This window comes from Arachis hypogaea, chromosome 2 (genome assembly GCF_003086295.3).
Source record: "Arachis hypogaea cultivar Tifrunner chromosome 2, arahy.Tifrunner.gnm2.J5K5, whole genome shotgun sequence".
NCBI classification, from domain to species: domain Eukaryota; kingdom Viridiplantae; phylum Streptophyta; class Magnoliopsida; order Fabales; family Fabaceae; genus Arachis; species Arachis hypogaea.
The window spans coordinates 2,472,581-2,498,610 of record NC_092037.1 but is presented as its reverse complement, the minus strand read 5'-3'; the positions used below and the strand labels follow the sequence as shown (position 1 = coordinate 2,498,610).

Genomic DNA, 26,030 nt, shown 5'->3' with positions numbered 1-26,030 from the left:
GTTCAGAGCCATATGCACACGTTTCACATAAGAGTGAAGAGTACCATCAATCAGTCTGAGATTCGCATAAAATTGCCTAACCAATTTTGGATATACCATTTTGTGAGTGTGTAGCAGTGGAGTCCATTTGATGTTATCAAACAGGGGTTGCAAAATAATTCCTTTGGCTGACAGTTGATCAAGATTCACCAAGTAGGAGGGACAGATATGCCTCTTTTCCAGAACTTCTTGATGGAATTCATAAAATGCACATGTCAGGAATCTGGATGGATCATAATGAGAATGTGGCTTGTGAAACTTGTTCTTGAATTCCAGTGACTCAAGATTTGCCGGTTCCTTGGTTTCATGCAACACGAAACCTTTGGGCTTCTGAGAGCTTCTGCCGGAAGTGTGTGGTGTTGTCTTCTTTGGTGATCGCGGCGGTGGAGAAGGAACGGGTGAGGTTTGAGACGACTCTTCTTCAACACTGGGCTCCTTGTTTTTGCCACGGCCAGAACTCTTGTGAGCAATCTTCTTTCTCATGGTGGATGTTGGTTTGACCGATTGAGAAGGTGAGGAAGAGGATGTTGAGTGAATGTGAATATGAGTGTGTGTTTGTGGAGTGAACGGTTTTTGAGAGAGATGGATTCTTTCACTTTTTCTTGATGCAGTTTTCTTTTTCATTATGAGAAGAGAGATAATGGGGGTGGAAGAAGAAAGGTTGGCCGAATGTGGAGAGTGGAGGGAGGTTAAGGGAGCAATAAATGTTGATTGGAGAGAGATGATGGGAGTGGTTAATAGTCATTATGCACGGTTATTAACCAAAGCGATTTCCCAAAAATTTGAAAAGAGAGTTCCTTGAATCAAGGGATTAGTTGAAAAGGTAGGATTTGATTTGACATAACCCCTTTTTCAACTAGATATGATAGGACATCTTTGAGATTTGGTTTTCAAAAAATGAATAACTAACAAAACGGTCAGAGATGGGTCAAAGGGATTTTGTGGGGCCCATTGAAATTTGTTTCTGCGCAGCCTCCCCCTTAAGCATAGCTCTCTTATCATTTATTTTTTTTTTATCTCGTCCATTCCTGCGAGATAAAATTGAACAAAGTCAGAAATTCACAGTTTTTCAACTTGATTTAAATCAATCATTCCCAAGCTTTTCCTTAACAAACAGAATCTATCTTCACAGAGGGGTTTTGTAAAAATATCAGCAAGTTGTTCCTCAGATTTTACAAATTGAATATCAATAGTACCCTTTTGCACATGTTCTCTAATAAAATGATATTTAATTTCAATGTGCTTCGTTCTTGAGTGCAGAACAGGGTTCTTGGAAATATTTATTGCACTCATGTTATCACAAAATAAGGGTATGCTATTGATTTTTAATTTGTAATCTTCCAATTGAGTTTTTAACCAAATTAATTGTGAACAACACGCAGATGCGGATATATATTCAGCTTCAGCTGTAGATAGAGCCACTGTGGCTTGTTTCTTGCTTGACCACATGTTGAGTGAGCTTCCTAGGAAGCAACACATGCCCGAGGTGCTTCTTCTATCCACTCAATCTCCCGCATAATCTGCATCACAAAACCCTACTGCACAAAAATCATCAGATTTTGGATACCACAAGCCATAATCACATGTTCCCTTAATATACCTAATGATGCGCTTAACAGCCGTTAAATGGGATTCTTTTGGGTGAGATTGAAATCTTGAACATACACCCACACTTTGAACAATATCCGGTCTAGAGGATGTAAGAAACATTAATGAGCCAATCATTCCTCTATACCGTGTCTCATCCACATCTAGGCCATCATCATCCTTTTCAAGTTTAGTGTTAGGATGCATTGGAGTTCCCATTGGTTTGGAATTTTCTAAGCCAAATTTCTTTATCAATTCTTTTGCATACTTGCCTTGGTGAATAAAGGTACCACTAGGAGTTTGTTTAATTTGGAGGCCAAGAAAGAAAGTTAGCTCTCCCATTAAACTCATTTCAAACTCACTAGTCATGAGTTTTCCAAACTCTTCACACAAGGTCTCATTGGCCGATCCAAACACAATATCATCCACATAAACTTGAACAAGAAGAATGTCATCATTAGAAACTTTAATGAACAAAGTAGTGTCGGTGGTTCCCCTTTGAAAATGATTTTCTAATAGGAAGGCACTAAGCCTTTCATACCAAGCTCTAGGGGCTTGTCTAAGGCCATAAAGAGCCTTTGATAGTTTAAAAACATGATTAGGAAAATCTTTATGTTCAAAACCGGGGGGTTGAGCCATATACACTTCTCTATCAATAAAGCCATTAAGGAAAGCACATTTAACATCCATTTGAAACATTTTGAAACCCTTATGGGCAGCATAGGCAAGAAGCAACCTAATTGCTTCCATTCTAACTACCGGAGCAAAAGATTCATCAAAATCAATTCCCTCTTCTTGATCGTAACCTTGGGCCACTAATCTAGCCTTGTTACGAACAACTTGTCCATCCTCTCCAAGTTTATTTTTAAATACCCATTTAGTACCCGTTACCTTCTTACCATCCGGATGAGGTACTAATGTCCAAACCTCATTCTTGTCAAATTGAGCAAGCTCCTCTTGCATGGCCTTGACCCAAGATGGATCTTCAAGAGCTTGTTTGACATTGTTGGGCTCCATTTGTGACAAGAGAGCAAAGTTGCTAGGTTCGGCTTGCCTTTTGGTGGAGGATCTTGTTGTTATTCCTTGAGAGGGATCACCAATGATGAAGTCATGAGGATAACCCCTCATGGATTTCCATTCTCTAGGCTTTCGGACAGGTGTTGAGCTTTGATGATCTTCTGGTGGTCTCACTGTTTCAGTTGCTCGTGCCTGCTCAGGAGACAAAATGGAAGTTTCTCCTTCGATCTGACGAGACAAAACTGGGCTGACAGATTCTTCATTTTGCACAGATTTGGTGTTTTCTTTATTTGTTCCATCTTCTTCACAATCTGATTCATTATCCTTTACAGTACTGGGAATTAAGTTAGAATCACAAAAAGTAACATGTATGGATTCCTCTATGGTTCTATATTCTTTGAGATAAACTCTATAGGCCTTGCTTGTGGTGGAATATCCAACAAACATTCCTTTATATGATTTTGGATCAAATTTACCAAGGTTTTCCTTATTGTTAAGTACAAAGCATTTGCATCAAAAAACATGAAAGTACTTAAGGTTTGGAGGGGTTCCTTTCCATAGCTCATAAGGAGTTTTCTTTAACCCTTTTCTAATGATTGTTCTATTCAAAATATAACATGTTGTGTTCACAGCTTCAGCCCATAAGAATTTGGGGATTTCATTCTCACATAGCATGGCCCTAGTCATTTCTTGAAGGCTTCTATTCCTTCTTTCAACCACCCCATTTTGTTGGGGGGTTCTACGACATGAGAAATTATGAGAAATCCCTAAGTCATCACAGAATTTTTCAAAGTCTTGATTTTCAAATTCTCTTCCGTGATCACTTCTCAAATGGGCAATTTTCAAATCCTTTTCATTTTGAATTTTCTTACAAAGGGTGGAGAAGGCATAAAAAGCATCATTCTTATGAGCAAGGAAAAGTACCCAACCAAATCTAGAGTAATCATCAACCACCACAAGACCATAGTGTTTACCTCCTAAACTTTGAGTTCTAGTAGGACCAAAAAGATCAATATGTAACATTTCTAATGGCCTTTTGGTTGAAATTCCATCTTTTGATTTAAAAGATGATTTTACTTGTTTGCCCAATTGGCATGCATCACAAGTAAGATCTTTATCAAACTTGATATTTGGAATTCCTCTAACCAAATTTCTTTTGACTAGCTTAGAAATTTGGTACATGCTAGCATGACCCAACTTTTTATGCCAAAGCCATTTTTCAGATTCAAGTGAGGCGAAGCATGTTACATTTTGTTCCTTTAAATCCTCAAGAGTTAATCCATACACATTATTACATCTTTTAGCTTCAAATAGAATATCCCCAGTTTTCTCACAAACTACTAAACAAACAAGTTTCTTAAAAATGACTTCAAAGCCCAAATCACACAATTGACTAACACTAAGCAAGTTATGTTTCAAACCATATACAAGAAGGACATCATTTATACAAGATGAAAAATTTTTACCCACTTTCCCAACAGCCACTATTTTTCCTTTTGCATCATCACCGAATGTGACAAATCCTCCATCATATTCATCAAGCTTTATGAAAAAGGTTGTCTTCCCAGTCATATGCCTAGAGCATCCACTATCCATGTACCACATATTTTCTTTCTTCTTGGATGCTAGGCATACCTGCAAAATAAACTCAAGTGACCTTAGGTATCCAAATTTTCTTGGATCCTTTCACGTTAAACCATCTCCTATGTCCCAAATCATTGTAATAAAAAACAACTTTGTAAACTTTGTCACCAATCATTCTTTCACCAAAGAAACATTGAACTGGAAAATGACCACTTCGGTTGCACAGTCTACAAAATCTTGGAGTTGCAGTTTTGTTAAAGTGAGTTGGGTCTTGATATGTTACATCATTTGAAGATGAAGCAATATTTTCAAAATGTGATTTTTTAGATTTATAAAATCCCAACCCAGCTTTATCATAAAGAGGTTTTTGGCTAGCCAAGATTTGGTTCAAATTTTCAGAACTTTGGGTGAACTTGGCTAAGTCATCTTTAAGTCTTTTAACCTCTTTGAGCAACTCTTCATTTTGCTTAAAACAGTTCACATATGCAAGAACAGAATGATTACTTTCACAGCTTCTAACTTGGGCTTTTAACTGCTTATTTTCTTCCACAAGATCACAAGCAGTTTCGGCCTCTCTTAGTTTTTCTTTGAGGAAATCATTTTCAGCTTTAAGAATGAAATTTTGTTGTTCAAGATCTTGATTCTCAGTTAGAAAACATCTTATTTTTTCAGAAAGGTGATCTATCATGAGATGAAGGTCTTCAGTGTTAGAGTTTTGAAAGGATACCTGCTCTACCTCATTTGCCATGAGACAAGGCTGTGACTTAGCCTCAGATTCTTCATCATCATCATCGGAGTCATTTTCCAAATCTTCCCAAGAAGCCATCAGTCCCTTTTTCTTTTCCCTTTTTGGCTTTTCTTCCCTTTTTAACTTGGGACAATCAGATTTGAAATGACCTATTTCCTTACAATTGTAACAAGTTACTTTGCTAAGGTCTTTCTTCATCTTCCTTGAGCCACTGCCTTTGCCTTTGAGCTTCACCATTTTCCTGAATTTTTTTGCAAACAACACAAACTCATTTTCAGAAGAGTTATCACTGGATTCATCATCCAGAGGGTTAGTCACAGAAGAAAAAGCAATTCCTTTCATTTTTGAATCTTTTTTCAAATAGGAGTTTTCAAAAGCAAGTAGATTTCCTCTCAAATCATCAAGTGTCATGGAGTCTAAGTTACTACTCTCAGAAATAATTAAAGCTTTTGTTTCCCACTCTTTTGTGAGACATCTCAACACTCTTCTCACTAGCACAGATTCTGAATGTGTGATTCCAAGAGCATCTAAGCCAACAGTGATGATATTGAACCGTTCGAACAGTTCATCAATGGACTCTCCTTCCTTCATTGCAAACATCTCATATTCCCTGTTTAACATGTCTGTCCGAGTTTTCTTTACAATGGTAGTTCCTTCATGAGTGATTTGCAACTTGTCCCAGATTTCCTTTGCCGTTGTGCATCGTGATACTCTTCGGTACTCCTCAAAGCTGATGGCACAGTTGAGCAGATTGGTTGCCTTGGCATTTAACTCCACCGTCTTCCTATCTTCCTCGGTCCAGCTTGCTTCTGGTTTAAGAGAGACTACTCCTTGAGCATTTGTGGTAGTTGGAAATTTAGGACCTTCCAAGATGATCTTCCAAAGTCTATAATCCACGGCTTGTACAAATATCTTCATCCTCTCCTTCCAATAGGTATAATTTTTCCCATTGAAGATGGGAGGTCTGTTGCTTGATTGACCTTCAGCCAGATTGTAGGATAACACACTTGCGCCACTGTTTTCTGCCATGAGGATCTTTACTCCAAGCTGCAAAGCTTGATCTCTTTGAGACCAAGCTCTGATACCAATTGATGGTTTCAGTGGCTAAGAGAAGGGGGGGTTGAATCTTAGCCCCTTTTTTTTTGCTTGCTAAAACTTGCTGTTCTTAGAAGAGACTTTTCTGTTTTATCTCGTCCCTAGCCACGAGACATTTTCATTTTGTCTCGTCATTTGACACGAGACATTTTTTATTCTTCATCTGAACAGTAAAAACAGAATTGAAGTAGGAAGAAAGAAAGAAGATTACACCCAGATATATCCTGGTTCAGCTGCTAAGTGCAGTGCAGCCTACATCCAGTCTCCATCACAACAATGATGGAATTTCACTATAATCATCCAGATTACAAGTTGTAAAGTGCTAACCCAACTTACAAGGGGATTCCCACAGAATCATGAAACACAACACAGATGTACAAAGGAACTCTAGGACATCTATGGCTCTTTCTTTTAATTTTGCACTCTCTGCCTTTTTCCGCTCTATGGCTTTTTCTTACAAACCTCACTGTTTGCCTTTCTCCATGAGACTCAAGACATGACAAAATTAAACAGAAAGATACAAAACAGAAAACATTGAAGGAGAAGAAGAACTGCTAGCTTAGGAAGCTCTGAGAACTCTGTGCCTTGCACTCTCAAACCTTACTCCTTGAATCAAACCATGACTGTTCACCCCTTTTATAGAGAAGTGAAGCCTTCACGGTTGAAATCCAAACCCGAGCTCAGCTTCTTTTCCTTCACAACAAAACCGGTTCGGCCACAAAGAGAGAAGAGGTAACTCATGCAAAAACCAACATGCAAATACCTCTAGTCCTTCCTTGGTCATCACTCTTCATCAATCCGAGTACTCCATCCTTGGCTTCCTCTCCAAGATGGATTTCTGGCCCTTGATGCTTCATGATGATGATGACTTCATCTGCTTCAATCTCTGCCTTCAACCATCACTTCGCCACTCTAGCTACTCCCTGTGGTGGTTGATCAGAATCGAAGACAAGCCACGCCTCCAAGATCTTCCTTGCTGGCCGAATCTTCATCCTTCTTTTTGAGTAAGAAGGATCCGAGATTACCTCACCAAATCTTACCAGATTAGGTGATAATCTCAGCCACAGCTCATTTTTATTTTAGTATGTTTTCTTGCCATCATTAGCTTGATGGTCTTGTAGCTTGTTCTTCCCTTGCTTCGGTAGCTCCATTTTGCTTTCATGGAAGCCATTGTTTCCTGTGTAATAACCGAAGAGAGAAGGAAAGAGATGAGAGAGAAGAGAGAATGTGAAGAAAAAGTAATTCAAAGTGATAAAACAAATTAATTAAAGATAGCTTGCTTTTTCTTCCTTGGGTAGCGTGTAAAGTTAATGCCATCAATCATGTCAATGATCCTCTCTCTCATATTTCCCATGCACTTATCAAATTTATTCTAATAAATTTGAAATCCAACATGATGAGTAAAGGAGTTCCGTTGGAAGCTATGGAACTATACTATACATGCTTAGTGGGTTCGGATCATGCATAGGAAACACTCATCAAATGTGAAGTTGGGCTTAGTTGCAACAATTGTTAATTTTTGGCCCAATAATAATTCAGCTCTACTTTGTTGGTTATAAAGCTGAACAAAATTCACACTTGGGCTTTGCAACATTTCTTTTGTTTTTGTTCGGCCCAAATTATAATTCAGCTTCATAGCATGAGAAGCATGTAGCAAGGCTAGTTGGGCTTAATCCAGAATTTCATTTTCGGCCCAATTCAATTCCTGCATTACAAAATTATTAATTAGCATATAATCAAATAACATTGAATTAATAATTTTGTAATTAAATATTTTAATAATGTTTGTTCATCACAAAAATTAATTTAGAGTTTTTCAAACTCAACAATATTTTATATAATATATTAAATGAGACCATTACAACATAATTTTATTTTATATAACCTATTATATTATAATATTTTAGGTCATTATTCGGTTAGCACAATTTCAAGTACAAAAATTTATATCAATCCACAAAATGAAGAATTCACACATCTGACTTTTGGGTATTTCATAATTAATAAGTCTCTCAAAATTTAATTCATTTATTTAATTATTCAATTTAACAAATATATAAAAAAATTTAAACAGGACTGATCAACGTGAAGAAGTAATGGAGATACCAAGTCAAAACAATATTAACACAAATCTTCATAGCAGAATGATTAGAAATAATAATTATCCAAGATCTAATAGCCATACAATAGGAATCTGATGATCAGGTATGACAAAAAAAACTCACAACATGCATCATATATTTATATTTACTCAAATACCATATACCTAATGATAACATAAATTGAATATTGGAATAGAAAAAGATCTTCACAATTTTAGCAACTATAAACGAAATTGATAACAAATTTTGATGGAAGTATGTTGAATGTGAAAAGTGTCAAAAAAAGCATATAAAAAAGGAGACAACTACATTTGTGGCACATGTAATCAAATACCACAATATCCAACAATAAGGTAATTCTATATACTTTTCATAAGATTCATTTATTTAATTATTAGTTACTAACCCAATACTTATTTTAGGTTCATAATTCAATTAAAAAATTCAAATCAAAATGCTACAACAAAAAGGAGGACGAGCGCCATATAAGAAAACTAAGTCCATCAAATAAAATAAATGCAAAAATCAAACCACCAAATAAAAATGTCATTTTGTACAACTCCAACATCTAAATCTTTTGTTACAAATTATTTTAAATAAAATACCTTTTAAATTTAATTTTAGTTTACACATATTTAATTTAATTCTACAAAATATAACAATTTTTAATATTTATTATATATTATCATTAATTTACCGCATCGCGCATTGCGCGGGTCTCATTCTAGTTACAGTAAATACGTGATGAAAATTTTTGTCATGATGTACATGTTCAAAAACGCTTGTCTTATAAAATTTTCCCCAACAATGAGGCAAGCAGAGGAATTTGGCAGTGAGATACTGATTAGTATATGATGAGTATAACAATATTGATTTTGACTTCGATTTTCATTGCTGGCATAGTATCAGTTAACGAACAGCATCCATCAGTAATGTTCTTGTTAGTACTATATCAGTCTCTCAAATGCATCAAATCGAAGTAGTAATGATATATATTAGTAATTACTAAGTATTATATTAAGAGTTATGGTATTTGAACTATTATTGGTAATTATCAAGTAGTATCATGGATTTAGTATCACCAAATTTTAGAACGGCTAATCATAAAAGAAGCTGAACAAGTAAAAAAGACAATAACAAAAAAATGATGTTCCTTTTGCAGAGGAAAATGATAATGAATCACAGTGAAAATAATGTTTAACTGCAGATTTTTTGGGAAGTGCTTAAGAAAAATAAAGTGAACTTCAATGAAAAAAGTAGAGGGTAAAATATAGGGACAAGACTTGTTTGCCCTATAAGTAATATAGAAACTCTTTATACTGATTCAATCTCCAGATGGAGTCTTTGTTCAAATGGACGACCAAGCCTCCAAGATACTGCTTCTGGTTGCCAACACATCAATCCAGCTTATGACCTCAAATGAACTAGGATTGATGAATATACAGGCTACCTGCTGAAGATGGTAAAAACAGTAAATTTTATTCATCCATTTGCTTAATACATGTAAAGAAATTCTCAATTGCTGAATACACAAGAAAATATTCCCTGTCTTTTAATTTTTATTTGATGGCAGTTCTTATCTTCTTCTATAAATGTGATTTTGTTGAAAAATATGGATGTTAAGTATCACAAATAGCAACGAGTTTTTTCTCTTTTTTTTGATATTTTTCATTTATAGAAGCACATACAAATGCACCAAAGTATTAGAAGTTAGAAAGCATAATTTTTCAGTAGATATTGTCCATAAGACCATAACTATACCTCATTTGTGAATTGTCAAGTAATATTGATCTATTTCTCAATTATTTTTGTCAGCTTATAATGATAATTATCATTTTAATATATTAAATAGAATAACTCTATCAATACAGCAAACAACACTTGTATAGTTGTATGTGTTTAGTAATTTTATAATATGAATTAAATTAGAAATACAGTTAGTAAAAAAAACTTCTTGCCACTCTTGGATCTTGATCAGGCAAGCCAAATCTTGTTTAAAGTATTTTAACTGCTCACAGTGCTGTGGAGGAAGCCTGCACTCGTGTGATGTACTTAAAGTTGTGTACATGCCAACTACCAAGAGATTAGTTTTTGTATACACCTACGGAAACCTTTTAAGCTAATCAATACTTGATGCATTATTTTCAATATTCTTGAGTTGAGTACAGTCCAATTGAAATGAAAGAAAGTTACATGATATATTCAACCAGGTCAGAAACGATGCTTTTCCCCTTCTTGTATTGATATTTGGAATTTGGAAACATTAAGGTACTAGTTATATAGAATGCACCTCAATATAATTTTCATAGGCAAGATATTTAACATTGTAAAATGATCATTCACTCTAAGAATGGTGGGAATAAACTAAACCTGCCAAAGGCATAATATGGAAGCACCCAAAAACGTAATATAGGCATAGTATATATGACAATAGTTAATAGCAGCAAAATATTGAAGAGAAGACAGAACAATTGAACACCAAAGTTTTACAAAAGTACTTACATATTCACCCAAGTTATAATTGCCATAGAAGCTTCCTAATGCACATTTTAATGGTTGAATCCATCAAGTTTATGTTACCTTCATAGAGAGTTTAGCTGCAACTCTTCTTCTTGTAGCCTTCTCCGAGTATACGACAGTCTTGAATTTGAAGAAATAACAGAGAGGAAGGTAGCTTTTCCCCTGCCATATTCTCCAACCTGAAGTAAATTATAAAGAGAAATAGAGTAACTATACCAAGGTGAAGCTACGACAGAAATCACTTCTTTTGATTGAATGAAGTTAATGTAAGTATGGTTTCCATCTGCCCATCTAGGCACTCGTACCTCGGAGAAGCTATTGCAGAAGATGGTAAAAACAGTAAATTTGATTCATCCATTGTTTAATATATCTAAACAAATTCTTAAATGCACGAAAGAAGACATAGACTGTCTTTCAATTTTTATTTCATGGTAACTAATTCTTATAGTCCTCTGCAAATGCAATTCTATTAAAAAAATACAAGTGTTAATAAGTGTCACGTGTGCATGTGTGAATTTATTGTGGTAGCATGTGTTAATCATGAAGATTAGAGAATTACCTGCTCAAAAATCTCTGTTCAGACGAATTTAATGGTGGGGATGTGGGAAATTTTGGGCCAGATTAGTTGATGCTTGTTCTTGCAGTGTTCTTCCAGCAAAGGACACTGTTTAATTTGAAGTAGCAAGAGAGAGGGAGGCAGCTTTTCTCCTTCCATATTCTCCAGCTTCTGGCAGAATGAAATGTGCAATTGTTGAAGGGAGGTGAGGCAGAGAAGCTCGTTGCACTCCAATGTCTCCAGATTATCGAAGCACCATATCTCAAGAGTGGTAAGGGAGGGAATATGGGGCAGCAAACCCACCTCTGGGTATGACTTTATGTTCTTACACCCGTAACCATAAATTCTTAGATGAGTGAGGGCCTCCAAATTGGCCATCCATGATAGATCCCTCATTTGTTCCTCACAAATTCCCACCTCAAGTGATTTCAAGTTAGGCGGCAAACCAGCCTCTGGCAACCTGCAAATGTTTGGGCAACAAAATATCTCGAGAGAGTGTAAACTTGGGAGTAGACTATTCATGTCACGTGGTAATGCCTCCAACTTGTAGCAATGTGTGATGCTGAGATGAGTCAAGTTGGGTGCAGCCAGTCCTTCTCCTGCAAATGACACTAATTTGGAGCACCCACTGATTATGAGACGTTGAAGAGCAGCATGTGGTGCCTCTGACATTGAGATTGATTCCAGATTCCCACACTGTGATATCTGGAGAGAGTGTAAACTTGGGAGTAGACTATTCATGTCACATGGTAATGCCTTCAAATTGTAGCATTCTATGAGGCTGAGATGAGTCACGTTGGGTGCAACCAGTCCTTCTCCTGCAAATGACACTAATTTGTGGCATTTATAGATGGTGAGGCTTTGAAGAGCAGCGTGTGGTGGCTTTGACATTGAGACTGATTCCAGATTTCTACACCATGATATCTCAAGATTCTTGAGATTGGGAAAGGCATCCAAGGACAAGGAGGCCAGTGAATCACAGCTGTCTTCTATTTGTAGCTCTACCAGACCATAATTCTGCTTCTGTTGCTGAGGGAATTCTAATTTTCTACATCTACGGATTTTCAGCTTTTGCAAAGATTTGAGAAAACAATTGGCCGAAAAGGATACATGAGAGTTATACCCTGAGATGTGTATTTCTTGGAGGCAACCTAGATGGTTCATGCTGATCATTGCTTTCAATGCAGACTCCTTCTCATATTCACATCCCCTAATTGATAAAGTATCCCCATCAAGAAACATAGATGCGGGGAGCCATTCTATAGAGGAGTTATATATACATAGTTTGCGAACTTTGGAAACATCCGACAAAGAAGAAACGATTCTGAAGAATACCTGAGTAAGCATCTCTTCCTTCAACATTGGACAATTTGTTATTTCAAGCATCCTAAGTTGAGGAAAAGCTTCCGACTCAGATACGTGCCACACCTCCCAACATGCCATATAATGAAATTCCAATGTCTCTAGTGAGGGAAATGGTGTAATATGCAAAGAATGATGATCTCCTTCATTCTTGTAAAACTCGCCGCCAATACTCCTCAGCTGATGGAAGCGTTGAATGCGGAGGGACTTAAGAGATGGCAGCTGTCCAAGTGAAGGCAGCATACAGCAATTGTCACAAGACTCTAGAGATACACTTGTCATGTTTTGGTAGGAACAATGCCCAATCCAATTTGGAAATATGGTACCCTTGTATCCCTTGATTTTCAGCTCTTTCAACCCACTGTGCATTTGCAAGTTATCGAGCATGTCTCTTTCTTTTTGTGTGCTTGAAACCAAATCATTACTTGGAGACCATTCCAAGCATAATTCCTCAATGTGCTTCTTATCCATCATTTTTGCGCTCTTTGCTTCATTCACATCAACAATATTCTCCAATTTCTTAATCTCAAAGGATCCATGAAGATTTACAAGCCCTCCTAACTCTTGGATTCCATTCTCTTCGTGCTTGCCCACGATAAAGAAACTTAAAACGTGCAATTGATTCAATTTGCTCATTTTTCCGGGCATTTCTTCCAAAGAAGTTCCTCTAATATCAAGATGCCGCAAACTCACAAGATTATGCAAACCACTAGGCAGCGTAGTTAGCTTAGAACAATGATTCAACTTCAATGTTTGCAAATTACACAACTTGCACAAAGACTCGGGCAATGTCTTAATATTAGTGCAAGAGAGATCCAAGTAGCGCAGATGGATCAATTCTCCTATTGAATCATGCACCACATTAAGTTTACTAAAGGATAAAGCTCTCAAGTATTCACACTTTGATAATATGTCACAAGTTGCCGCTTCAATGTTGCAGTTGGGAGATATGAAATCGCCAAACAATAATAATGTTCTCAAAGATTCTACTTTAGAAATCAAATTAAGAAGTTTTGAGCTACAATGACGTAAGTTTACACACAAATGCCGGGTTTGAATCCTTATATCCTCCTCTTCACCAAGTTCTTCTGAGTTGCAATAGAAATCCCCAGCAAGGAATATTGCTAAGTCATGCAAGAGATCGTGCATCACAAAATAATCATCACCGTCTTTAATCTTCGTGAAAAATAATCTGCAAGTTAGTTCATCAAAACACTCACAACCAACTTCTTCTAAACTCTCTCCTCTCTTTGGTGGTGGTAAAAGATCTTCTGCCATCCACAAAAGGATTAATTCATCTTTCTCAAATTTATAATCCTTGGGATATAAAGCACAATAAACAAAACAACGCTTTAAATGTGGAGGAAGATGGAAGTAACTTATCAGTAATGCTGGGATAATCTTACTCTTCTGCACAGAAAATCCCCAAATATCACTCATTAGTATCTTGTTCCATTCCTCAACATCATGCTTTGTACGTAACAAGCGACCAAGTGTTTCTGCAGCTAATGGCAAGCCATCACACTTCTTCACAATCTTTCTACCTATTTCTTCAAGTGCTGCTCTCCCATTTGATTCTGGAAAAGATGCATTGTCTGCAAACACTGACCAACAATAGTCTTCTGACAACCCTTTCAGAAAATAAGGGCGACAATTCTGAACTGCTAAAGCAACATTTTTCCCACGAGTAGTCAGAAGAACAATACTTCCTTTCTTCCCATATTGGAAAGGGGTCATAAAATTACTCCATTTGTCACCATCATCACTCCAAACATCATCCAGAACAATAAAGAATTTCTTGTTCAACAATTTTTCTTTCAAAGTATGGTGAAGTGAATTGAAGTGCTCAACACCTCGAGTATTTGGAGAGATCTCCTTTATAACATTCTTTGTAGTCTCAGCAATATCAAAATTTTCTGAAACACAAACCCATGCTTTCAGATCAAATCCCTTCATGAACTCCTCCTCTTTGTTGTATACCGATTGGGCTAATGTTGTTTTACCAACTCCACCTATGCCAACAATAGCAAACACAGACAGCTGATGCTCATTGTTGTCATTCAGCATCTTGAATAAGGCATTCTGGTCATCCTCCCTGCCATACACACTCCCTCTTACAAGAGAACTGGACGGAGTCCTCCATGATGAGCTACCAGTGGGAATCTTTTCAAGACCAAGGAAATCTTTTTGTTTTCCAAGATCCTCAATTCTTGTAACCACCGCTTCCATCTTGTCGACCATGTCATCTCTATCTCGGTTGATGAAGAAGCTAGGGGACCACCAGGAAGAACTTAGCTCCTTTTGAGTGGCGGCTTTCGTGAAGACAGCGTCCAACAAGTCCTCAGCATAGTAAACAGCATCCCTGAGACTATCAAGCCACTTCCTCACAGATGGATTACCGAACTGCTTCATCTCAGCATCAGCAACAAGAGCTTCAGCACCCAACAGAGCAGTCTTCAGCCTTTCAACCAAGCCAGGGCCAAGTTTCTTGCCCAGGACCAAGTTGACAGCATCAGTTGTAAGGAACCTGTCAAAGAGAACGTTAATGAAACCAGAGAGGAAAGCTCCACCAACAAGTGCAGCAGCCATGATATGATCTCAACAAGTGATAAAAAAATTTAAGATATGAAGGAGAAGAGTGAAAAATGCAATGCTTGCAGGCTTTGTAACCGAACTGTGTGTTAGTGTATCAAAGCTTATAGTGAAGAAGTAGTTCTCAATAATTTGTTAGCAACAAGACAAAGACAATAATTGACTAAACAGGGATCTGAGGGGCCTCATAAAAAGTTGGTATCGTTAGTGGGATTGCCTTGCTTGCTCTTTACTAATTTTATGTGTTTGATTGTTATTTTGCAATATGGAAGTGTCATGCAACGTAATTTTCAGTTTTGCCTTTAATCCTAACTGTTGTTAACTTTTATTTCCAAAACAAGACATGTGATTGAAAGATGTGCAGTTGCAGTTTTTGTGGAAATTTTGTGTTTTGTATTTCTCCTCAGATACCTTATCATTATCATAATGGGCCATTTCTGGTAAATTTTGGCAAAGTAATGAAGCTGAAGTTAAGCAATGCTCACTTTCTCAATTATTAAGGCATACTTTGTCGTCTAGCACCTTTGTTTGGGTAAGAAATTGCTTTGGTCTTTGTATTATACTTTTTGGTCTCTAATGAATCATGACACTCCACTCTTTTGAATTATTAATCAGTGTAATGCAACAATTTTAGTCCATACCATGTAAGTTTTATTTTCTTTAATTTGTAGTACGAACTTCGAAGTAGTAGATAAGATATGGTGTATGTGATGTGATGAAGAGCTGCTCCTTCAAATAATTCGTCTTCATTCACTGTATTCCCTTTTTGATTGTGTGGTGCTCCAAACTTGTTAAAGACATTCACTTCAAGTCCTCCCAGCTGGCTCACACTAACTTTGTGCTTGATTCTACTTTATTTGATGGATGCAACATAATTGCATCTTGTGAAAAGTTTCAATTGTTATAGGCACAGGTTCAATAGTACTACTATACTACTCTCTCTCAAATGCATCAAATACTAGTAGTTAATTAGTTATGGTGTTTGAACTATTACTAGTACTTATCAAGCAGAGTTATGTATTTAGTTGCAGAGTTTTTTCTCTCTTTTTTTCTCCCATATATATAAACAAAAAGTTTTAATTTTCAAATTTCTTAGTACATAAAATACAAAGAAGAAAAAAACATAAAAAGACAAAAGATGCCTAAAATTATTATTTTTAATAAAAGGAAATAATGCATGCAATGAAATGAATTTGTGGCAAAGAGAGTTATTTATAGGTGCTTAAAATGTTGGCAATTGATGCCTAATGCTAAATAGTGCTTTTAATTCCATGAAAGAAGTAAGAAAATTGCAAGTTGAGAAGGTTTCAACTTTTCTCATAAGATATTTTTCTCACTCTTTTTCTCAATTGTAAGACCAGATGCAAAGTTTAAGAACTCACATGATGTTCAAAGCAGAGGTAGTAAGCTTGACACCAGCAGAATCCACAAGCATGATAGCCACCTTCACATCTTCATAAACCATCGATCACTAATTACAAAGATGCTTGTACTTTGTAGGCTTTGCAATTCTCATAATTTCTTGGCAGGACTGTTAACAGAAAGATATTCATGTTAGTCTGTTTCCCAATAATAAATAACTTCTACTTCATCATGTATAGTATCTTGTTTCTCAGTTTATATTTTTTTCACCTTAGGAGTTGTTTGTTTAATCTTTAGATAAGATTATTTGTATACATTTTCATCTTTCAATGTTCTGTGCAATAAAAAAAATTTTCCAGCAACATACCCCAAACAAGTTAAGAAATGTGGCTTATAGATATTGATTATTATCATTATTATTATTTTTAGTATATTGATTTTTTCTTGGACTATACATGGGACATGCTACTGTCATACTGTGGTTTAAAGTTTAAACACAGCATCAGTAACGCTCTTTTGATGATTTACTAGCAAAAGAAACGCTAATTGTGACAATATAAGAAATTTCATATTGGAATTGCTTTTGGCCTCAGTATTTTATACCCTCCCCTTTTTTCAGTATGAAAGATAAATCTTCCAAAATAACTGTGGTACTCCTAACTTGAGGAAGGTTTCAGCATATGTGACACATTCATGATGATTTTTTTATTATTATTGTTGGATGTGTAACCACTTTCTTCTTCTCAAAAACATTAAACTGAGTGAACTTTTCGAAGAAAGGAATCATAGTAAAAATACAAGACATAAGACAATATGATAGTGCAAAACTGATGAAGAAAATAATCAATTTTCTAGAAGAAAAAAGACAATATATATATTACTCCCACAAAACACGCAGGTCTAAATCTAGTAATATATTAAAAGAAAAACTAAAATAAGTCTAAAGGATGAACTTCTTCATTCCTTTCTCTGATTGCTTGCTATTCTACTCTTCCCTATTTGTAGCCAATTTTCCTATATACTGAAAAGGATGAATCGACAAAAATATAATAATAAAAAATTAACAAGAATAATAAAAAAAATAAAAAAATAAGTTGTGTCTCTTGTTAGTGTCTTTGTACACAATGTCTCTATCCATGTCTCATCTGTCAAACACGATTTTGTGTTATCGTGTCCTTATCTTAGTGTCCTGTTCCTGAAAACAAACGCAGCCTATGTAAACGGTCTCTCTGTAGGCATGGTACATGATATAGCTCAATGACGTCGTTTGATTCATGTAGCTGACTCCACCTAGTAGGACAAGGCTTTGTTGTTGTTATTGTTTTGTTGTTGCCTTGCATGCCTACCATGACAACGGCAATCTCAGCTTTTTTTTCTCAACAACCTCAGCCAATGTCTATAGCATTTTTGATTATATAAAACTAAGGAGCATGAATCTGCATATCAATCATGGTCTTATGGTAGTAATGATATAAGGTTAAAATCTGTTGGCAATAGACAAGCCTTCACCTGATGATAGCTAGCTTATCTATGAGGTTGCTTTAAAAAATAACTCATTACAGTTTTAAATATGTGATGCTTTGGGACTAATGATTTTTGTATTTTTATTTCTGATAGTTGATACAGAATTGGAAGTTGAGGAAGCTTTCAAATGTTGCATGACCAAATTTAATCATGTAGAACTATAGGTTACTGCGTTAGGCGCTCATGATGATTCTTTTATTGGATTACTGGATAAAGAGAAATACATTTCTGTTTGGTGAGATTATAACTTTAAATTAATATTCCTTAATTTAATTTCTAAATCTTTCTGTTTGTTTGTCACATTTATATGTTGCAACTGTGAGTGAAGAATTTGTCGTTAAAGATTCAGCTCAATAAGATTTTATCATAATAAAAATAAGTTTCTTTTGAAAAAAGTTGCAAAATCACCACTAATACATTAACAGAAGAAAAAAAAATGTACATTATTTTTGTTAAAATTAAAACTTAACTCTGTTAATATCTAAAAATAAAAAAAATAAACTTGTGTACAGATATCTTAGCTTCATATTATGGTATGCCAGGTTCAAAAGATTCATTGAAGGTCTGACGCAACTAGTTATCGTTTAGCTCTCTAATGATCTCATGCGTAAACTGCAATACGAGAAATTAATATCAGTTAATTATGAGTTATGACGGAAAAAATTGAAAGTCAAGGAAACACGTCCATCAGAGACCCCTGCACTCACTGGTTCATGCTTTTGCAATAGAACATTAAACGATCTTTATCTTGGTACTGTAGCTGATTTTTGTACCTGAAAGAAAGAAATATCAAATAAGTGCATCACTAATGAATAATAATTACAACTTGGAACAGAAAGAGTGAATCAGTGACCTGTGCACAAATGCAAGAAGTGATTGGTGCCATAACAAAGGAAGTTGTCTAGTTTCAGTGAGAAATCTCATAAAGTGATCCATTAATGCATTAACAGCAGGATCAGGATTAGGATCAGGCAAATCAGGTTCTTTCTCCAATAAAATCTTCATAAAATAGCTGCAGTTTCCCATCAAATATAACATTTTAGCAAACTGCATTTTAAGCTATGCCACCTGTTTTGAGTATGTATGTATATTTACAATAGACAATTATTAATTGTTGCAATAATTAATAAATATTAAATAAGATAAATTCTGACTAATTTTTTGTTTTCCTAACATTATCATTATAATATATATTGTCACGTTCTTAATTTTGTACATATGATACTTTAATAAACAAAAAAAAAAGAATAAAAAATACCTTATAGTGCCAGAATGTTCCATGCTTGCCAGCTTCGATAACGCAAAGCTGTAAACAAATTGAAAAGTTTGAGTGAACCCAATATTGGCATTAATACATTTATTCATTATTTTAAGTGTACACTAAAATCAGCTACTAATATAAAATATATATTGTAATATAAAATACAAATAAAATAATATATATATTTATACACAATTATATTTTAACAGATTTTAGTATATATATAATAATTATTAAATTTATATTCAAAGAGTGCTTCAGCTAACATACCTGTGAACAAGTGGAGGAATAAAAATCCCCTCTAAAATGGACCCAACATATACCGCTTCTCTGACGGTGCAAGTTCCTGCCTGGATATCACAAGTATAAATTGTTTAGAGCACAAACAATGACTTGTTTGTTTAGTCCTTTTAATTTCTTAGATTATATATATATAATGAGCTACGGCAATGTACTGGTTACTTTAGATATATTTGACTTTTTATTTTTAATTAAATAATAATCTCTATGATAAAACCATATAGTTTTTACTTCTGCCGTAGTCACTGAAGCATTCATATATCAAATTATATATGATGAAGAATCATACAGCATTAAGATAAGCATTAATTGAATCCGTTATAAAGAAAGATGTATCAAACTTGGCTTGGGGTCTTAAATTTAAAGTTAGAGTAAAGATAGAACCAAAAGCATATCAGCCAAAATCCAGCCAAATATCTTTGGATGAATTCAAAATTTTTACGAGTTAATATATATGGATGTTTCTTCTACTAAGTATTAGAATGTTTCTTTTTCATATTAAATAAATGTTCTTTTATATATTTTTCGAATTTGTGATTGTTAGAAGTGGATAGATTAATATGAGAAAAAAGAGGAAGGTTTTTATAGGTTTTAATTAGGTTTACTTAATCAATTTAAAAATTTTTAAATTTTAAATTTAAAAAATTTAAAATTAATTAATTATTAATATAAATTAATATAGTTTTATTTAATTTTTGGCTAATAAACTTTTAGTTACTTATACTTTTCCTTAAACTTATTATTGCTAGAAAGACAGGTGGTGCACGTAATATAAAGCGGCATTTTCTATGACCATAGAGAACTTTCCGTGGGAGCAGCTCGTTAATGAAAAAGGGCCCATTATTGTTTTCTTTTTCTTTCTTCATCAACATATATATATATATATATATATATAAAAGATGGACTTGTAATTTAAGAAATTGGTTATTTTTATGAAAACATTTATGATATTCTAAATTTTAGATGATTTAGTGTGTGTTTGGATTATCATTTGTAAACAAAAATTTATATAAAATTAATTTTATAAAATTGATTTTGATCAAAGTGAGTTAGATGAAAAATTACAGTAAATTAAATATTGTTTGGATTATATTATTTAAAATCACTTTTAGATAAAAAATTGTAGAAAAGGACATGGATTTAAATAATTATTCTATGTTATCTTATAATTTTATTTTAAATATTTAAATAAATTTTAATATTTTTTTAGTACTTTTAATATTTTTTATACTCTAATAGGATTAATAAAATTATAATGAAAAGTAAAAAAATATTTCATACAAAAAAAATAACAGTAAAAGAATTCATATAAACAAAAAAACCTAGAAGTTTTATAGAAAAAACAGTAATATGCATAAGAGAGTATTAAAAAAAATTATATAAAAAAATAAACATATGAATAATGAAGGACATAATTGGTATATAGAACATAAATTTCAATCCAACGTGAAAAAGCTAAACGGAAAAACTAGAATTTATAGCTTTTGGTAAACGTGGGTTTGAAAATATAAATCACTTCTGTGTTTAGAGGATAAAAACGTTGTCAAACATGAAACGCATTTCTCTTTTCTCCAACACAAATTCAAACACACCCTTAACATGTTCAGCTGAACTTATTTTGACTGAATTATCTAACGATTTATAAAGTAGTCACCATTTAAGAATTAAATTCTATATGTACCTCACAGAGTGGAAACACAATTCCATCGAAGAATGCTTGAGGTACAAGTGATGCCCTTCCAAGTGATTGAAATAAAAGATAATGCAACTCTTGATTTTTGCTGATATAATCTCTCACTCTTGGAAGCAACACAAGCTTGTAGAAGCTTTGTGCTTTTGCAGTGAACGATAAAATCTTTGTGGTTTCATATACAGCATTTAGTGACCAATTCTGAGGTTGATTTTCTGTAAAGTACATGAATAAGAACAAGAACAAAAATCAAATTTTCAAAACAAGAGAAAATAAAGAAAAAGGACAAGTGGATGCAGCTTAATATTACCCCAAGCCATTGTAGTTTTGCTTGCTCACTACTTTAATTACTGAATTTCTACATAAATAAACCCAGAATACTCAATTTCTAGTTAATTTTGTAAAGAATTTTTGAGAGTTTATTTTTAATCATGTTAAAATTCAATCTAATCCAATTGAAAATTTAATCAAATTACAATATTTGATTCAAATTTAAATTTTAAAACTGATTTTATCTCATCTAGCTCACCTAACAAACTATTATAAAGTTAGCATAAACAATATTGAAAGCTTATTTTTTTCGATTTAAACGTATTTTCAGCAAATCAAATAAATTAATTTAAACTTAATTTTCAAAACTGATTTTATCTCATGCAAAACAAAACAAAATCAATCTTTTATCTTTTTTATTTTATTATGGATTCGGAATCTTTTTATATTCTAACGATAAATACCGGAAGAATAGTAATTAGGCGAGATGGGCCTAATCCATCAAGTGATACCAGAAGTCCAAGAAAGTCCAAAATACTTTATGAACTTGGACAAAAACTATGGTATGGCCCAAGATGATAGTTAGGACATAGATCATGTTCATGGCCCGGTCTAACCAAAAAAATAACACTTGGACCTAGTCAATTTGAGTCAAATTTGGTTCGGTTTTATTTGAACACAAATATGCTTAGTCTAATAAGATGAGAAAAATAAAACATGCAAAAATCATGGTCTAACTCTAAACTCTAAAGCAAAATAATAATCATGGGTTTAAAATGAAAGGGATAAATATTAAGAAGTTTCTAGGATATAGGATAAGCCATCATACACCACATAACAGCACCAAGCCACCAACCCAGAACCTGGCTAAACACACTCAATGAACGCGTTGAAAAAATGACATAAAAAAATATAAATAAATTTACGCGAAATCATGACAGACCAATGGAATATCTCCACGTGTCCCCACTTGACAAAAAAATCAAGCACCGCATCGTATCTTTATCATGACCAACCCCGTTTTCATCTACCACAGAGCGAGAATCGGTGTCTAAACTCTGAACCCTAAAAACAGAGACCAACAAAAACTCCCAACTTCAAAACCGAAACCCGTTTTCTTCTTTCACTCTCCTTTAGTTTTTCTCCCCAGGTAACGTCTTTTGCTCTTTGCTTCTTCATTTCATGCTAAAAAGGGATTTTTCTGTTTTTAAAACTGGAAATATCATTTTTGGGAACATGACTGGAATTAGGGTTGTTAATTTTTCTTCTTACTTTTGAATTGATGTTATAATTGGTGATTTTCTTTGGTTTGGTTGGTTGATTGCTCCTAGATCTGAAAGGATTTGATAAGGTTCATGTAGTTTGACTTTTTTTGTGGTTGGTAAATTTTGTTTTTGATTATATTTTTTGGGAATTTTATAGTTCTGTTGATGATTTTTGCTGTGGTTCTCTGGATCTTTGTAGTTTTTAGGTTTGGATCTGAACTAGGTCATGGGAAATTTAAAGGTTTTCAAGGAGGAACAGTTTTGATGGAAAATTTTGGGGGTTTTTATTTATAGATTAAAAAAAAATCTATTTTAATTTTTAAGGTTCTTTGTTCTGAGTCAGCCTGCTTTTTGGTTAGTAATTTGTGATTTACCTTGTATCTTTGGATTATTCTGTCTTTTTAAAAATGGGAAACTTTGGAATTTGCCCCAATTTGTTATGGTATAACTTGTTAATTCAAGTGAGTATGTTCAATGCTATCATACCTTGTTACATCAAATTTGATTTTACTGTCTCTTTTGTTGCAGTAAACCATAGAAATGAGCCGTGCACAGGATCCACACCCTAACAAATCCTTTTTCCCCTTTGGTAATCCTTTTCGGATGATATCACCTAAAGGATCTCGCCTGTCTCCACAACAACTAACAATATTACACGAGTTTGAGGCAAAGTTGGCTGAGCGGCTGAGAAAGCTCACACCCAAAAGCAAGGATGAAATCCTCAGCTTCACTTGGATGACATCAGCTATGGCATCGATTCGTGAAACTCATAGTGATGTACTAACCCTTATAGCAGATCTCGAGCTGCCTGTGACTGACTGGGACGACAAATGGAAGGATGTGTACTTGGACATAAGTGTGAAGTTGCTAGATATTTGCAATGCATTTAGCTCTGAGATCTCACGTCTGAACCAATCTAATCTTTCAGTTAAGTGTGCGCTGCATAGTTTGGAGTCTGCATCTCCAAAGCATTTTATTCGTGCTTGTTCGTCACTTGATAGCTGGAGGCAGCTTACTAATTCTAGGAACCCCAGAATTGAGAAATGTCTTACCGTTTTGGATGATCTTGTGGGATCACTTGATCTGCCCAAGGTTAAAAATTCTGCCAAGGGTAAGGCCTTGATGCAAGCCATGTATGGAGTCACGGTGCAGACAGTGTTTGTTTGCAGCGTGTTTGCCGCAGCTTTCTCAGCCTCACCAAAGAAGTTGCTGAACTTGGATGTCGCTGACGTGTATTCCTGGGCTCCAGCATTCAGAAGTTTGCAGACTTTTGTAAATGAGGAAATTAGAGTTAGATTTTCCAGTGGCAGATTTTCTGTGTTGAATGAGTTGGAAGCCATTGATGCCTCCGTGAAGGAATTGTACCCTATAATCCAGGGTAGTGTAGATACAGTGAAGATGGAATCATATCAACATAATGTTCACAAGTTGAGCAATGCATCAGGGAATCTTTCACAAGGACTAGATCTTCTTGCTAAGGAGGTGGATGGATTCTTCCAAGTAGTTCTAACTAGCCGTGACACTTTGTTGTCAAATTTGAGGCCAGATAAAATTGTAAATGAGAGAGTACATGGGAGTAAGGTAGATCAGCTAGTGCACTAATCATGCAGCAGACTGACTTTGGTGTATGTATAGTGTGGGGTTTTTCTTTTTTGTTTTGTGGTTTTAGAATTGTAGTGTTTATCAGGTTTTGTTTGGTTTGGTTAAGATTGTGCAAGTTATATTAGATTATAGTGTAGTATTATTAAGGTGAAATGTGTACCTGAGTTGTTCTGTGTAATATCAAAGCAGTTAAAATATATATTGAAAGTGTTATTTTGCCTAAGCTACTGCTTGTGTGTTACACTGTGATGTGTGTGTTTGTAGATATGTATTATGTAATAAACAATTGAACATGTAATGTAATATTAGTTACACTTCCTACTAATTACTTTTGAATAGTATTTTATGGGAAAAGCTCAGAATACAAGCGATTAGGGCTTGTAATTATTACAAGTTTATTAATGTCTAATCTATCAAAACGTGTTGCAACTCCTACGTTATTTACACGCGCTTTATTCATGCCGTTTCATGTTTTTTTTGTGCCTCTTTTTCTTCTTTTTCTTTCTCCGTGCTTCCTCTTCCTCTTCTTCTTTTTTCTCTGTGTCTCTTTTTTTTCTCTTTCTCTCTTTTTTTTATTGAAATTTCTTCTCCTTTTTTCGTTTTCTCTTTTTCCTTCATCAAAATCACTAGAAAAAATGAAGAAATATTATTCAAGGTACGTTTCTTGCCTTCTCTTTCTCCTTCTTCTTCTTCTTGCTACACGTTCTTCTTACTCATTCTGTTCTTCTTCTTCATTTACGTGCTTTTCTCTCTGTTTTCTTTTTTCGTTATTCTCGATTTCTATTGTTTTTTGACATCAAGCTCTGAAATCATTTTTGAAGAAGAAGAAGTAGCAGAAGATGAGGAGGAGAAAGAGAGAGTTCTGAATTATGCATGATTTTGGGTGTATTTTCTTAAATCCTTTGGATGTATTTTCTGTAATCTTTTGGGTGTATTTCTATAATCGTTTAGGTGAATTCCTGTAACCGTTTGGGTGTATTTCTGTAACCTCTTGGGTGTATTTTATGTAATCGTTTGGGTGTATTTCTGTAATGCCTGCCATTTTTTCTGAAATAAAAAATACACCCATAAATATCAGTAAGATACACCCATAGATATCAGTAAGATATCACTCAAATACACCCAAATGATTACAGAAATACACCCAAATGATTACAGAAAATACACCCAAACGGTTACAAGAATTCACCAAAACGATTATAGAATACACCCAAAGGGTTACAGAAAAATACACCCAAAAGATTTAAGAAAATACACCCAAAATTCGTTGAAGTACATCTTATGCATAATTCAGAACTCTTTCTCTTTCTCCTCCTCATCTTCTGCTTTTTCTTCTTCAAAAACGATTTTACCATGAAAAATTGAAAAAAAAAAAACGAGAAAACAGAGAGAAAAGACGTAAATGAAGAAGAAGAAGAAGAAGAAGAAAACGAGGAAGAAGAACGTGCAGAAACGAAAGAAAAGGAGAAGAAGAAGAGTAAGAGGAAGAAGAACGTGCAACAACAAGAAGAAGAATTTCAGAAACCATGAAAATCGAAAAAAACGAAAAAGAGG

The 26,030-nt window shown here is 34.5% G+C and overlaps 3 protein-coding genes across 7 annotated transcripts; 1 reads left to right on the top strand and 2 right to left on the bottom strand.

The window, feature by feature from the left end:
- Positions 1–9,306: 9,306 nt before the first annotated feature.
- Positions 9,307–15,635, bottom strand: LOC112762256 (putative disease resistance RPP13-like protein 1). Of its 5 annotated transcripts, none has more exons than XR_011870180.1 (3): positions 11,252–15,635; positions 10,675–10,871; positions 9,307–9,625 (listed from the first exon to the last, which is right to left on the bottom strand). XR_011870180.1 is itself a non-coding variant. In XM_072213109.1 (2 exons), the coding sequence occupies exon 1, from the start codon at positions 15,197–15,199 to the stop codon at positions 11,270–11,272; it is 3,930 nt and encodes a 1,309-aa protein (XP_072069210.1). In that variant the 5' UTR covers positions 15,200–15,318; the 3' UTR covers positions 10,384–10,871; positions 11,252–11,269. The 5 variants fall into 5 exon arrangements, 1 of the variants encoding a protein (XP_072069210.1); XR_011870183.1 differs by having other exon boundaries at positions 9,307–9,622; positions 10,753–10,871; positions 11,252–15,479; XR_011870182.1 differs by having other exon boundaries at positions 9,307–9,622; positions 11,252–15,318.
- A 949-nt stretch (positions 15,636–16,584) lies between these two features.
- On the bottom strand, positions 16,585–19,760 carry LOC112717883 (bystin-like). The gene is made up of 5 exons (XM_025769810.2): positions 19,620–19,760; positions 19,347–19,394; positions 18,942–19,100; positions 18,796–18,861; positions 16,585–18,700 (listed from the first exon to the last, which is right to left on the bottom strand). Exons 2-5 carry the CDS (start codon positions 19,367–19,369, stop codon positions 18,673–18,675), a joined length of 276 nt encoding a protein of 91 aa, XP_025625595.2. The 5' UTR covers positions 19,370–19,394; positions 19,620–19,760; the 3' UTR covers positions 16,585–18,672.
- Positions 19,761–22,386: 2,626 nt separating this feature from the next.
- LOC112732675 (protein BPS1, chloroplastic) lies at positions 22,387–24,801 on the top strand. Its single transcript, XM_025781421.3, has 2 exons — positions 22,387–22,759; positions 23,403–24,801. The coding sequence occupies exon 2, from the start codon at positions 23,415–23,417 to the stop codon at positions 24,474–24,476; it is 1,062 nt and encodes a 353-aa protein (XP_025637206.1). The 5' UTR covers positions 22,387–22,759; positions 23,403–23,414; the 3' UTR covers positions 24,477–24,801.
- The last annotated feature ends 1,229 nt before the right edge of the window (positions 24,802–26,030 follow it).

Excerpts from the sequence above, each read along its gene's own strand:
- LOC112717883 (XM_025769810.2), bottom strand. The coding sequence starts at position 19,369 with ATGGAACATTCTGGCACTATAAG. Across the intron at positions 19,101-19,346 it reads GAACATTCTGGCACTATAAG|CTATTTTATGAAGATTTTAT; the intron begins GTATTTTTTATT and ends GGGAAACTGCAG. Across the intron at positions 18,862-18,941 it reads CTTCTTGCATTTGTGCACAG|GTACAAAAATCAGCTACAGT; the intron begins GTCACTGATTCA and ends TCTTTCTTTCAG.
- LOC112762256 (XM_072213109.1), bottom strand. The coding sequence starts at position 15,199 with ATGGCTGCTGCACTTGTTGGTGGAGCTTTCCTCTCTGGTTTCATTAAC.
- LOC112732675 (XM_025781421.3), top strand. The coding sequence starts at position 23,415 with ATGAGCCGTGCACAGGATCCACACCCTAACAAATCCTTTTTCCCCTTT.